This window comes from Neodiprion pinetum, chromosome 1 (genome assembly GCF_021155775.2).
Source record: "Neodiprion pinetum isolate iyNeoPine1 chromosome 1, iyNeoPine1.2, whole genome shotgun sequence".
Taxonomy (NCBI): Eukaryota; Metazoa; Arthropoda; class Insecta; order Hymenoptera; family Diprionidae; genus Neodiprion; species Neodiprion pinetum.
In genome coordinates, this window is record NC_060232.1 from 8,086,364 (window position 1) to 8,099,903 (window position 13,540).

The 13,540-nt window shown below is 34.3% G+C and overlaps 1 protein-coding gene across 26 annotated transcripts in view; it reads left to right on the forward strand.

The window, feature by feature from the left end:
* Positions 1–13,540, forward strand: part of LOC124222499 (ankyrin-3) — a 98,767-nt gene that overhangs the window by 59,738 nt on the left and 25,489 nt on the right. For 20 of the 26 annotated variants that reach the window (XM_046633561.2, XM_046633569.2, XM_069136847.1 and 17 more), the window contains 14 exons: positions 112–240; positions 328–433; positions 2,442–2,519; positions 5,041–5,265; positions 5,348–5,508; positions 5,644–5,855; positions 6,027–6,240; positions 7,999–8,188; positions 8,334–8,469; positions 8,562–8,892; positions 9,060–9,263; positions 10,626–10,867; positions 11,057–11,111; positions 11,972–12,202. In XM_046633561.2, the coding sequence (XP_046489517.1) occupies positions 112–240; positions 328–433; positions 2,442–2,519; positions 5,041–5,265; positions 5,348–5,508; positions 5,644–5,855; positions 6,027–6,240; positions 7,999–8,188; positions 8,334–8,469; positions 8,562–8,892; positions 9,060–9,263; positions 10,626–10,867; positions 11,057–11,111; positions 11,972–12,202 (2,514 nt within the window). Of the gene's footprint in view, positions 1–111; positions 241–327; positions 434–2,441; positions 2,520–3,586; positions 3,605–5,040; positions 5,266–5,347; positions 5,509–5,643; positions 5,856–6,026; positions 6,241–7,998; positions 8,189–8,333; positions 8,470–8,561; positions 8,893–9,059; positions 9,264–10,025; positions 10,432–10,625; positions 10,868–11,056; positions 11,112–11,971; positions 12,203–13,013; positions 13,364–13,540 lie in introns of those variants that run through there. The other 6 variants (XM_069136856.1, XM_069136866.1, XM_069136879.1 and 3 more) reach the window with 5 other exon arrangements.

Here is a 13,540-nt window from a genome sequence, read left to right on the forward strand (position 1 = left end):
GCATTTCAATCCACACTACGATAACTCTAGTTTAATTTTTATTTACGTAGTTAATCAATGCTTTCCAAATTTGAAAAACATATCCATTCGTTCAATCATGATTACTTATAGGCGAAGATCCGATGTTAAGCGACCAACAGCAGTACCGCTACATGACTGTTGACGATATGAAATCAATGGGTGATGACTCTATGCGCCTCAATGTGACTGACGATGAAAGAGACAATCGACATTCTGGAGGTAAAATTGTTTCCATATCTCGTACAACTGCCGCCTTTAGTGTTGTCTAGAATTGCATTATTTTAACATTATAATCTCCAATTTCAGCTCCAACTATAACAGAAATGATTACAAAAGAAAGCTATCACAGATCAAATGCCGCAAATCACAAACCAGACAATGTGGACATCAACAGGCATCCGATTCACGTTGGGTATGTATCTTCATACTATGTTTATTTTACACTCGTTATCGCCACCCTAAAGTTATAAATTACTCCATGGAAAACTGTGTAATATGCTAACGATTGAATAGAATAACGAAATATTCGGCGTTGGTGAAATTCTAATTGCAGTGATTGAAATGAAGATTACCTTATACTCCGTTGATACATGTATAGTCTTTCTCTCGTTATTTTGAATATTAAATTACACCGAGTATAGAATGATTATCTGAAGTAAAATTCAGTTAAAAAAAAAACTCTGAAAACAAACCTACTCAAGTATGTAGCATAAAAGTTCCTCTTTGGGAACCGAGAATAAAGCGAAAAAATTTAAAACACGCTTGTAATACAAATAAAATTTAAAACATTACAAAATAACGGCCTTCCAATTAAATGGCCGTGGTTCTAATGTAGAGACTTTCTCGAGTGTTTACGCTAATCTCTCACTACTCCGATAAACTGGATTAGACTCATGACTAGCTTACTTTCGTAGTTCACAGAGAATGCAAAAAAATCCTATACTTCTTTCTATAAGTTCGGATCGTATACAAAATACGACAAGGGAATTCCACCACTCTCGTCGAGGTTGTGCATTTGAGCCTTTATGCCAATTAGGCTACCTATGTTTTTTCGCATAGATATCACTGACCTATTTTACAATGATCTCATCAACGAATTATCGATTTCCAACTGTTGCTTAGGATCTCGCTTAGACAAATTCTGATGTAAATACTGAACTGTTCTTGATTAAAACCAGAAAGTAACGATATTGTGTATTATAGTGTGATTTGGAGTGTGTTGGTGAAAGACTGCTTGCTACTAACAATGTTATTTAGTTGAAATTAAACTTTTAAAGGGCTTTAAAATAAATCTAAACGAAATTATGATTGAAATGTATTTCCACTCGGGTGTACTTCGGCTCCTGTGTTCTTTTTCTTATGTACGACTTATCAGTCATTTAGCAATGCGTTGTTACGCAAGAATTGCTATTTAGTTAAAGTTGGCATTAATATGAACGCCTGCTTCTCAAAAAATAGGGCACTAATATTGTTTCGATTTTTATTCGTGAATTTCCAATATAACCGACGTGTTTGATATTTCAAGCTACATGCAACTTCTATGCCTCTCGTAAATAATTATCCATGAGACAAATGTGAAAATTTTCATATTAAAAACTTAATTTCCGCATTAATTACCTCAAAGTTATTTCAAATCCTGTAAATGATGGATCGAAATGATACTTTGCTCTGAGATCTTTCTCAATTTACAATGGTATGTGTGTCGTGTGGTAGTTACTTGGCATGGATATTCAGTATTGAAAATTGCATTCTCAATACAATATTTATTCAGCAATTTTTTTTTTTTTTTTAGTAACGATGCTGTAACCATAACTATATAAAAACATTTTGAAATAATTTCTGCAATCTAATGTCATGTAGAGCAATAAATTACAAATGTGATATGCAAATAAATATTCTACAAATCATTTATTCAATTCAAAAATTAGGTATAATGGTCAATATTTTTAATCTTACGAGAATTTGAAGCCTGGTACGAAGAGGCTTAAACGATCATTGCTTTACGTTTTGAACCAATTTACCAAGTACACAGCAGTGATCGTAGAGACTCTTATTGAAATTGAGGTTATTCGTTCGAGAATATTTATCGATCAAGTTTTAAATAAGCATCGTTCACGTGACTGTTCATAATAGAAATAATGTGACATTGATAAAACTATCGGCAAACTAGCAAAATGTGCACTGTTTTCTGAAGATCGGATTAGATGTAACTTAAAATCACCATACATCTGTCGATACCTCATGTCATTCGCTGCACCCTCACAATAGTTTTCTCGTAGCGCCCTGGTAGCATTTAGAAATAGTTATTGATATTAAGTAAACAATAAAATGCAGATATTGGCAGCACTGCACGATATGCAAGCATGAGCACGTCTTAAAGCTAAATTCGATAATCACGTATAGTTCTGTTCTGAGATTAGCGCGTCAATAGTGTCGTTAAACACATCACTGGCAGCCCTTGGTATCGTGCCTAAAGGACAAGGGATGTGGAGGGACAGGTACATTATATACCCCTTTTTATAATTTTGCTTTATTTATTTCAAGTTGTATCTTTCTTCAAAATTTTTTAAGGTGTATCGTGTTATATGATATTTGAATACTGAATAACTACTTTCATTCTTTTTTTTTCTTTAACATTGTGGTATTTGAAGCACTTTCGTCATAGCTCGAAAATGCAAAAAATTTTCCGAACATTTATTTTCTGTACAATGACATTGGACATTATTTTACGTACCATTATGTTTGCTTCAATTACCTTTTGCACCCTTTCTGTACAAAATTTTGAATTCGAATTTTACCACTTTATATTCCTTTAGTTTCTCTTTTTCTTGAAATATCGATCAACCATGGTCAATTATTGTTTTGCAAGAAATTTTTTTCTTCATTGAAACGATGAAATTAATTCAATCATAATATGTCCGATTGGAGTAAAAAATCATAGGTTTACCAGTAACAATAACTAGGTATTTAACAAACGTTTGAGCTCAGTGGGCAAAAAAATAACGGAACACTCAAACTGGCCATTAACACGTTCAGCTACGAATTGCAGTGGAGAAAACGTGTCCAATAACAATATTTTAAATTCAGCATATAGCTGTCCAGCTATAAAGATCATCGGTTTTCACTCTGTGACTTCATACGTACTTTCGTTTATTTTCTAACTCTTATGTTGTTATTTTAGCACAGTGTGAATGGTTTGCCGCACTACCAATCTCAGCTATAATACATAATCATTGTTGTTACCTACTATGTATATAGAAAAGGTAGGCTTCTATGTATAAAAAACAAAAAAAAAAAAAATTACGGTTTTCGAGATTATTCATAATCTTAGTGCAATGAACAAAAAGTCATTGTCTATGCGTTATCAAAATAATCCATCGATTGATATAAATCGAACTTGTTGTTACTAATTTCGAAAATCTAAAATCAAATATTAGAATGTAGTATATCTTATCCTTCATCTTTGGTCATCTATCACTATCATATTTGTATAGAGAAATGAATACTAACGCGATTTTTATTTTGTTTCCGATTCTTTCTGTTATTTAATTTCCGCTACCCGCAGAATTCCACACTGGAGAAAGTAAGTGAACTCCCTTGGACAAATCTTTAGTCTCTGCCTTCATATTTTTGCTGTCTAAAATTCTTTTCAGTGTTGCACCCATTTTTTATCTCACACCACTTTATAGTGCAGTTTATCCATTGTTTAGCATATTTTATGTTACATAGTTCTTTAGAGATGGGAATAAGGTGAATACATATTGGAAATATTTAACTTCCTACACAATGCGATGCTATCACCGAAGAAGTCAATAATACGCAATCGTGAAAATAAAATTCTTTGTTTATTGTCAACATTAGGTCTGATTAGAAGCGCACTATAAAAAAGAACCTTGCATAAAAATATATATTCGAAATTGTGTTTAAACCAAGATGCTGTTTTACCCAAATGAATATCCTGCTCCAACATATGTATTCACTGATAAGTATTTTTGTAGGTACTTTGTATTTTGTACGTATTAAAATTCGTTATTTCATACATAAATATACATATAGGTATAGTTTTCATTTAGCTCAGTGTGACCTCCAATCATTACTTCATCTACTTCACATAAATATCTACAGCTGGAAATTTGTTGTAACTTTTGTAGTACAATATAAATTTTTTTTTGTCATGCAGATATGCTATTGTCATTCTCATTCGCAACTGTTCAACGTCTTTGATCTAATACTCTTCAATTGATATTTATAGCAAATTTTAGATCTTGATATAGCGCTGAAACATATTCAAACGCTGCTTATAGTTGCTGCCTACTGGTTCGCCATAGTTGCAAAGCATTTTATTCGTTCTGTCAATATTACTATAAATAATTTCCATCCTAGAAGCAATTGTGCTAATTTACTACCACAAACACACTCAAGAGCACAAACTTATATGAGTAATTTAATCTTTGATTTCAAATTTGAAGTAAACGGTGACAGTAGAGCTTTGATTTTCTACCACTATCGTTTTATGTATATACGTGCTATTTATAAATTTGAAAATATGCCACTTATTTATGAATTATGTTTTGTAAATTGTAAATACATGAACATATTGTTTATATTTTGAAATCTGGCTAGATTATTTCACTCGCTTCTAAATGTGCAACTTTTTTGTCATTAATATCCGATGAATAAAGCCTTCTTCTTGATCAACACTTTATTTTTGTGCATCAAAAACGCTATTAGACTTTACATATCAAATTTTATTGTAACTTATTCTCGGTCTGTTATCAGAAATGTTGCACTAATTCTCAACTGGAAGGTGTGCCTTCCTACAACCTGCCCAGTTTAATAAAATGATCTACTTTTTCAAGTTATGCGAACATTTATCTACAAAAGTATTGATACAACTTCATCAATTATATTCTATAGCACCAAGAAACTGGGCTAAAATTTTATTGGCTGTAGGCAGGTTGTGGTGAATATTGCATTAGACTTTTACACGATATGTCTAATTTAATTTTCTGTAAACAGTTTCCTAGTTTCATTCCTGGTCGATGCAAGGGGAGGCGCAATGCGTGGATGCCGTCACAGTGGAGTTCGCGTGATTGTGCCACCGCGTAAAGCGGCCATGCCTATGAGAGTAACTTGTCGGTACCTGAAAAGAGATAAATTAACCAATCCTCCACCTCTAATGGAGGGTGAGGCATTGGCGAGTAGAATTCTCGAGCTTGGGCCTGTCGGTGCTAAGTTCCTAGGGTGAGACATTTGAAACAAATTGTTAAAAAGCCCTTTTCATTCTATAAGGCAATATTTGGAAATCTATTTTCGTCACTTTCAGGCCCGTGATTATAGAGGTACCACATTTTGCCTCATTGCGTGGAAAGGAAAGAGAAATAGTAATACTGAGATCAGATAATGGAGAAACATGGCGCGAGCACACCCTGGAAGCAAGCGAGGAAGCTGTCCAGGATGTGCTTAACGAGAGCTTTGAAGGAGAAGGTAAATTTTTCAAACTGTTGCTTTACTATTCAAACCTAGGTAACTTCTTCATATTCTTACCTGTTAATTTTTTTGAAATTATCATATGTTTGAGCCCTTGATGAATCTATACAACAAGACATATTGAATTTACAGAATTAAGCCAGCTAGAGGATCTCCAGACATCACGTATAGTACGAATTCTCACGGTAGATTTCCCGCACTACTTTGCCGTAGTGTCTCGTGTTAGACAGGAAGTTCATGCAGTAGGTCCTGAAGGAGGCACTGTCTCTTCTTCCGCTGTGCCTCAAGTTCAGGCTGTATTTCCGCCAGCTGCTCTTACAAAGAAAATTAGAGTCGGGCTACAGGTAAGACAGTTATGAATTTGGAAATGCACATTTTTAAACTGCACGTAGATTTTCTTACGGGTTATTATTTGTATTGAATGGAACCACCAAACGAGTTTGTAGGTATGTTTGCTACTTTACAGTTGTCAATTATTGATAAAATTAAGATTGAAACAAATTTAACACTTTCAGGCTCATCCGATACCATCTGATTTGGTAGCTAAGCTACTTGGAAATCGTGTCGCGGTATCACCGATTGTGACTGTAGAGCCCAGACGTCGAAAATTCCACAAACCGATTACTTTGACGATACCAATGCCACAAGCAGCTAATAAAGGCATGATTAATCAATACTCCGGAGATGCTGGAGCAGTTGGAACTCTTAGACTTCTGTGCAGCATAACTGGTAATATATGCTTGCGCGTAACATTGTAGGGCAGCAAGCCACTTGAACGGAGAATCTCTTTCTGATATATAATAAATGAGTCTATTTTAATTTTGAAATTCGCTCACAAGTCGCGTTACTAGTATGATGTTTATATGTACTTGCAAACCTAGATTTTACCAGATGCTGAAGGAATTAGCTACGTAACGGTGTTAGCCAGCTTCTTGAATGTGTTTCATTTGAAATATAATGCTTCAAGCCTTCGTAGTTATATCATCCTCTTTACAACGAATTTTGCTTTTTAACATCAACATTTTAGAGTCAGCTCCACGCCCGATTACTGCTTTAATTTAAATTCAAAGTGAAATCTAGTTTAAGTAGCTCTACTGCTATATTCAGTGTATATTTGCAAAATATTAAGTGACAGAGTTAATGTTCAGTTATGCTGAACCCCACTGGTCCCCCTGTTTAAAAAATATGTTTTTGTTCAATCAAGTCGACATAAAATGATATTGACCTTATTTTGGTCCAGGATTTGTTGATAATAGAAATTATTGGACAGAGATTTGAAGGATTGGTGGTAGCTGTGGTGTTCCATAGCAAAATGTTGTTCAGTACCATTGTTGTATACATATCTTGTTGTGATTCATTGTTAATGCTTGCGTATTGTTAGGATTGAGTCAGTTAGGTATGGATCATTAATTAACGTAGATAAATTTTACCAACTTGGCTAATTGTAATTGTTAATTCGATTGTTTTTGTTTCAGCACATTTAGTTGATTGTTAAATGCTTCGATCATAGAAATTCTTACGACGAATTGTAACTAGTAATTGAAAAACTTCGTATCGACAAAATCGCATCTGGATTAAAAATTGCATGTTGCAGTTGACAAATCATTCGAATAGCGTCCGTTTTGTATATATTCAATCACTTAACGCATTAACAAGTCTCGGTATAATTATGCAGTTCATTCCGACAATACAGATGTACTCAACGTACTTTGGTTGTTTGTGGATGCAATGGTTAAAACTTTATTTTGATTTCAGGGTATCTTTCCAGTACTGTTGCCATTTTTCCATGCGCTATATGTTGACAACAGTGGTACAAAAGTTTATATGGTCGCAATGATAATCATAAACTTACGCGATTACCATACTATTTGTCATACTGAATATTCGTTAATGCAACTGCAATTTGCTATTTACGGTTGACCGATAATTCTCTTTCTTTATCAAATTAATTGTTATTAATAAGAAAGAGAATATGGAACTTCGAGATATGTATCTTTTAAAAATAAACGTATCTAATGTAACACTTTGACGAAGAGCCTACACGAGACATACATGATTTCGTGCTTTATGCTCTATACACATCCTGCTTTTTACACATTTCTCATGGATGTTATTTTTTCTTTATTTAGCTAGCATTATCGAATTATTCAACCCATACAGTATTACCCATTAATTATACATCAGTGTCAAGCACGTATCAATCAAGCACACATACCCGCTGAGTTTAAATACAGTTAAACTCTGTACCTTGATAAGATCTATTAGTTTAAATACAATTAAACATGTTACAAAAGACACTCTCATTTTCTGTCTGCCGATAAGTTACTTTGCTTGTAACTATCAATTACATTGAAACTTGCCACAAATGAAAAACTGTATTCAACATCAGTACTTTCAATCCACATGTTTCTCACAGCTGCCATTTGTATACTAACTGCACGGACATATTTTAATAATGTTATTGGACTTGGCATGTATGTCGTTCAGGGGGTCAGTCTCGGGCGGTCTGGGAGGATGTAACCGGATCTACGCCACTAACGTTTGTCAAGGACTGTGTCTCCTTTACGACGACTGTATCCGCTCGTTTCTGGCTGATGGATTGCAGAAACATTTCTGAGGCTACTAAAATGGCCACAGAACTTTATACCCATGCTACGCACGTGCCATTTATGGCCAAGTGAGTTGTAAACTAATAGAGCACAAACTATGGTTAATACAAAATGCGGATATATATTTTTGCCGGTTCAATTTATTTTTCTCGCACGCATTACATTTTTCACGTTTATTTTTAATGTATTCTCATTTACGTATTCAATCCGCAGGTTTGTTGTTTTTGCTAAACGAGTCGATCCACTAGAAGCGAGACTACGTGTGTTCTGCATGACAGATGATAAGGAAGACAAAACGCTAGAACATCAAGAGCACTTTACCGAGGTTGCCAAAAGCCGGGATGTTGAGGTATTCCATTCATATTTCAAAGCTATCGGTACAGCATTATACTGTTTTCTAAAGAGTTCATTAGTTTAATTGCTGTGTTACACTTTTTTCAGGTTCTCGAAGGGAAAACACAATACATGGAATTTGCCGGTAATCTAATCCCGGTTTTGAAGAGCGGAGAACAATTACAGCTACCATTCAGGGCTTTCAAAGAAAATAGAGTTCCGTTTACTGCAAGAGTCAAAGATCCAGATGCCGCCGACACTGTTGGCCGCATCATGTTTATGAGTGAACCTAAAGTTCCAAAGGGTGAACCTTCTCAGACGCCACTTTGCACACTGAATATTTTATTACCTGAAAAAATTTCTCCCGAAGGTGCGACATCGGAGCTAGACTTACTTGAATTATCGAAGAACTACAGTTTCCTTCGAGATGGTGGAATTAGTAAGTAATAAAGTTTTCTTGCTGCACCATGCAGATTTTTTAAATTCTACTCAAAGTTCCACTAACTCGTCTAGTATCAAAATATTGTTTACATGTTTCTTTCATCAAGAATCTACACCATTATTTATCTCGGGGATTTATTTACTAACTACTATTTTCATGTACAGCTAGACCAGATGCTATTCATAGGGCTACGATAAGATTAACGGATATAGCCAATCTATTGGATAAGGACTGGGAGAAACTAGCGGAAGAATTAAACATCCCGCCGAATGATGTCCAGCTTATCAAGCAAGAATATCCTGGCAAACCTGCACAGCAAGCCGACATGATGTTCAAATTATGGCAAAGCGATGGGAACAAAGCGACAGGTTAGTGCAAAAAAATATATGATCCATATTATCATTTAGATTATTACATCCTTCTGATTTCTGAACTTCACTTGCAGATCTTTTTTTTTATCGCAATTAAATCGTTTGATATACATGATATGAGTTGATCAGTAGCTGATCGCTACCCCAATTGATGCCACTAATATATTTAGCTATTTCAATGATAGCACTCCTGATTTATTTGTCAGTTCAAATGTTCCACAGCTTATTATGCGGGACTTCAATATACAGAGAAACAGGTTCTGTACACTTGACAGTTAGGTACTCATTCCAAGATCCCAAAATAGACGTCTCTTTTCTAAAATAAGCTAGTGTTAAAACGTAACAATGGAAACTCTATAAACACCTGCAAAATAAAGCCGTATTTAGTTGTATTACTGCGCACGAATATTAATGGCTTATTAAATAACTATGTTAATAATAACTCGTATTCCAATCGGTAAACAAAAGACTGATTTGTGAATTCAGGTATATTTTTTTCTACCTGCATACATTTGCCAATTAATTCCAATTGTGTAGTAAAGGCTCGCAGAGCCTTTCAACCACTATGAAGTAGTATAAAGTGAAACCAGTTTGACAAGGTGAAATAAACAAGAACGCATAATCGTTGAGTCACACGTGTGGAATCTGTACAGAAACGTAGTTGATGATCTCATCACCCATTACCATGCTTGACACAAGTCCCACCACTAATACTAATCGCCTTGCTATACCCCACTATAGCTCAGCATTATTACTATAATCAACAAAAATAACAACCTCCATCCGTCTGGCATTATTCAATCGTCCTTTGACGCTGATAGATCTTTACAAAGGTATTTTCATTTCTGCGTTGATATAAACCACACAGTACCAAGAAAAGTTGTGAATTTTATATTTAAAGCATTACCTTGGCCTTGAACGTGTAGAATTTTTCTAAAATTAAGTGATTTGCAGTGAATGTTTGTGTTATATTCATAAAACACTATAAAGTAATATCAGTTTGTGACCAGTTGGTGTGTGTGTTTTGTGAAATTATTTGAAAAGACCATGTTTATAACGTTATATCAAACGTTTGAGAACGAAGCCACTAATTCTCACGTTAGTGAATTGCTACTTATTTTTAGAAGGTCACAGTCTTGGCATCAAGGACCTTGTAAACACAAAGGTTTGTTTTGAAACAATCTCGCGTGGGAAAGACATTCAAATTAAATTCACATAATAACGATGGTTGGCCAATTTGAATTTATCATTTTCTTCTGTGTAGAAAAGCGTTTAATTCTAGTCCAGATGATGTTTCTAAAATTGAAGATAGACTATTTGCTAATTTCATTTTGTTTCTCATTGGTAATTTTTTTCCAGGAAATACTCTAGAAAAGGCTTTGAATAAAATCGGTCGTAAAGATATCGTGAAAAGATGCATATTCAATGTAGAACTCGTTACTGACGATGTAGAAAAAGCCGTAGCAAGAGTAAGGCTTGATCAACCTGGTTTTGATTCCCTGAAAGAGGAGCTCGGGCCTTCCCGAGATACATCTCTTCGCAGAGATGCTACCATGGATCCTAAAATGGACCCAGATTGGGAAGAGCCAGATCGAATGAAGGTTTGTCATCTTTTTTGTATCGATTCCTTCATATTTTCAATACTATTGAGCAGAAACTTTAAGGTCTAATAGCCTTTTTTAATGTATGGAAATTTGTATAATAATGTAATGCTTCATTATATTTGCTGACGTAATATTCGTCATACTTATTCAGGTTTAACGTACAAACGTTGTAAAATTCAATTGCAGGAATCAGAGTCTGTTGAAGATCTCAGCATACCAGGCGCAGTAACTCACAAACGTAGTAAGTAAATTTATATACTGATTTGCAAACTGACATCAGACCTATAATATTTGACTTTTTTTTATGTGCCATACACAAATTGCTTGTTTTGCAATTCTCAAGGTCGTATTACATAATCATAGGTTACGAAGCTTTAAAGTACTGCTACAACGCTGTGATAAAAAAAAACGTGATAATCAGTATGCGTGGTAGAACTGCAGTTTCTTTATTAATAGAAATGATAAGTACCATAATCGAAGACTTACAAATCAGCAAAAATATTTTATTTATAATAATCGAAGTGTTGTATGTTTATGAAATTCCTGAACAATTAACAAAGTTTAACTTTCTATTGCCTCTCAACAAATGAAAGTATCTATTCAAATGTTATAGTTGATACACATCACATTCAGAGAATACGAATACCGGAGAATAGTATGAGATCACTGTCTACATTAAGGCAGTGATTGAATATTGCACACCCAACTGTCATTAGTCTCTTAGTCATGTTTAACTTGAATGTTGGATCATTATTACCAATCACGAGTTACTTCCATAGCTTAGTGTTCTGACTACAGTTATTCATCGATGCTCAACTTTCAAACCCAAAACTGGTGCCATTTTAAATTGAATATGTTACTTACAATGTTGCAAATGGAATCGAATACTGAAAGGGCTCAGCAGCACATAATTTCGAAGTATTGGATCATGATTTGGATTTTTGCATGAGTATATAATGAACATAATCATCAATGTCAATCAAACAAACTGTTGTAGTTGGATAAAACGCGAATAAGCTATAAAATTTTTATTGCCATGCCATATTAAAATTCGCTTTTTACGTTGCAAATCATTACTGGCAACACATTTTGTGCACTTAGCAACTGAAGAGCACCGCACAGTCACCAATGGCACTATACCAAATGGAACTTCGACTCCTATAAAAGATAAATATGCCAGTGATGAAAAGGAATTTGGCGATATGATGGCCGACTTTGTTGAATACAAATGTCATATTTCCGATACGATGACGAAAAGATCTAAAGATGACGCTGACGATGACAATATAAAACGACAGAGAGTCATAGAAGATGCCAACAAAATAGTTTCTGGTAAGTAGTACATGTACAATTTTTTTGAAAATGGGTCGGTTAAGGAGCCGAGCTTTGCCTAACAGCAGAGGTTTAAAAAAATCTAAGGACAGCAGCACCATTTCCGTAACACATTTATCTTTGTAGCATGACCAATTTTACTTATATTTAGGAATATAATACTTAACAGCCTTATTGGCACTTTCAGCTTAAGGGATATCTTTTTAATGGTTCTTCTGGATGCTTATTCCACGATTTACATCACTAAACTGTGTCGTGTTATAGGATAGAAAAAAATTTTTCATTCTTTAATAATGCCGTAATATCTCTTTGAATTTTTATTTCACTTAAAAAATATTTTCAGTACGTGTTATGTGTGGATTTGAATTGTCACCAGTCACCAAAATAGGAAAAAATGTGATGAAGTATTAACTTTTCTTCGCAAAAACCTTCTTTGTCTAAACAGGGAAATATTTCCAAATACTCTATTATTCAAAATGATCAAACAACATTTTATAATTTAATGTTGAGATTGACATCATTGTCTACTCTAGCCAGAAATAATTCACCAGCCTTTGGTATTTCCAGTTTCTAATCACCATTTCACATTAATGACTTTATTTTTGATAGCAGCTCCTGGAAACCGGTGCCGATTGATCCGCGTTTTAGGCTTGCTTATTTTCAATAAATAATAACTACAGTGATTAGCTTATCACTACTTTTTACATCTATTGTAAAATAAGTACTCCTAACATTCCAGTATCCTATCTAACTTTCCCAGTCATATTTTCAGCAAATTCTTTTGTTCTTTCTGATTTATTTATTTTTTCAGCTAGGAAACACTGCATTCTTTGACGCTGCATGAATATGCCTATTTCTGTGCAGGCACACGGAGCAGCTGTCCTTAGAAGCGTTTATCAGGCTACTCTCAACAATATCATTATTAAATATTCTTTTTCTTGGTCTGTTTTCTTTTGTGCACTCTATAATCTCTTGATTTCGGATGTTAAAATTATCATTAATTATTTAATGACAGTGAGTAAATTTTAGGCTACAAAACTTATCAACTTCTTGATAGCACTGGATCAACTAATTTAATCATTTATACTGATATTAAAGTGCGTATCAATATAATACATACATCCCTGAAAGAACTATTGAGAAATTAGAAATTAAAATTGATGTAGTGTATGATTCAATTGATTCATACTTTTATGTTTATGAGTACAGACCGGTGTTTGTGAGGAAAAAATAATACCTCAACTCGAATAAATATACTTCTTTCATATTGAATGAGGTATGCCGAATTTGTTGATTAGACAGAGATAGCTGCTCCAGAGCACATACACCTACGCACAA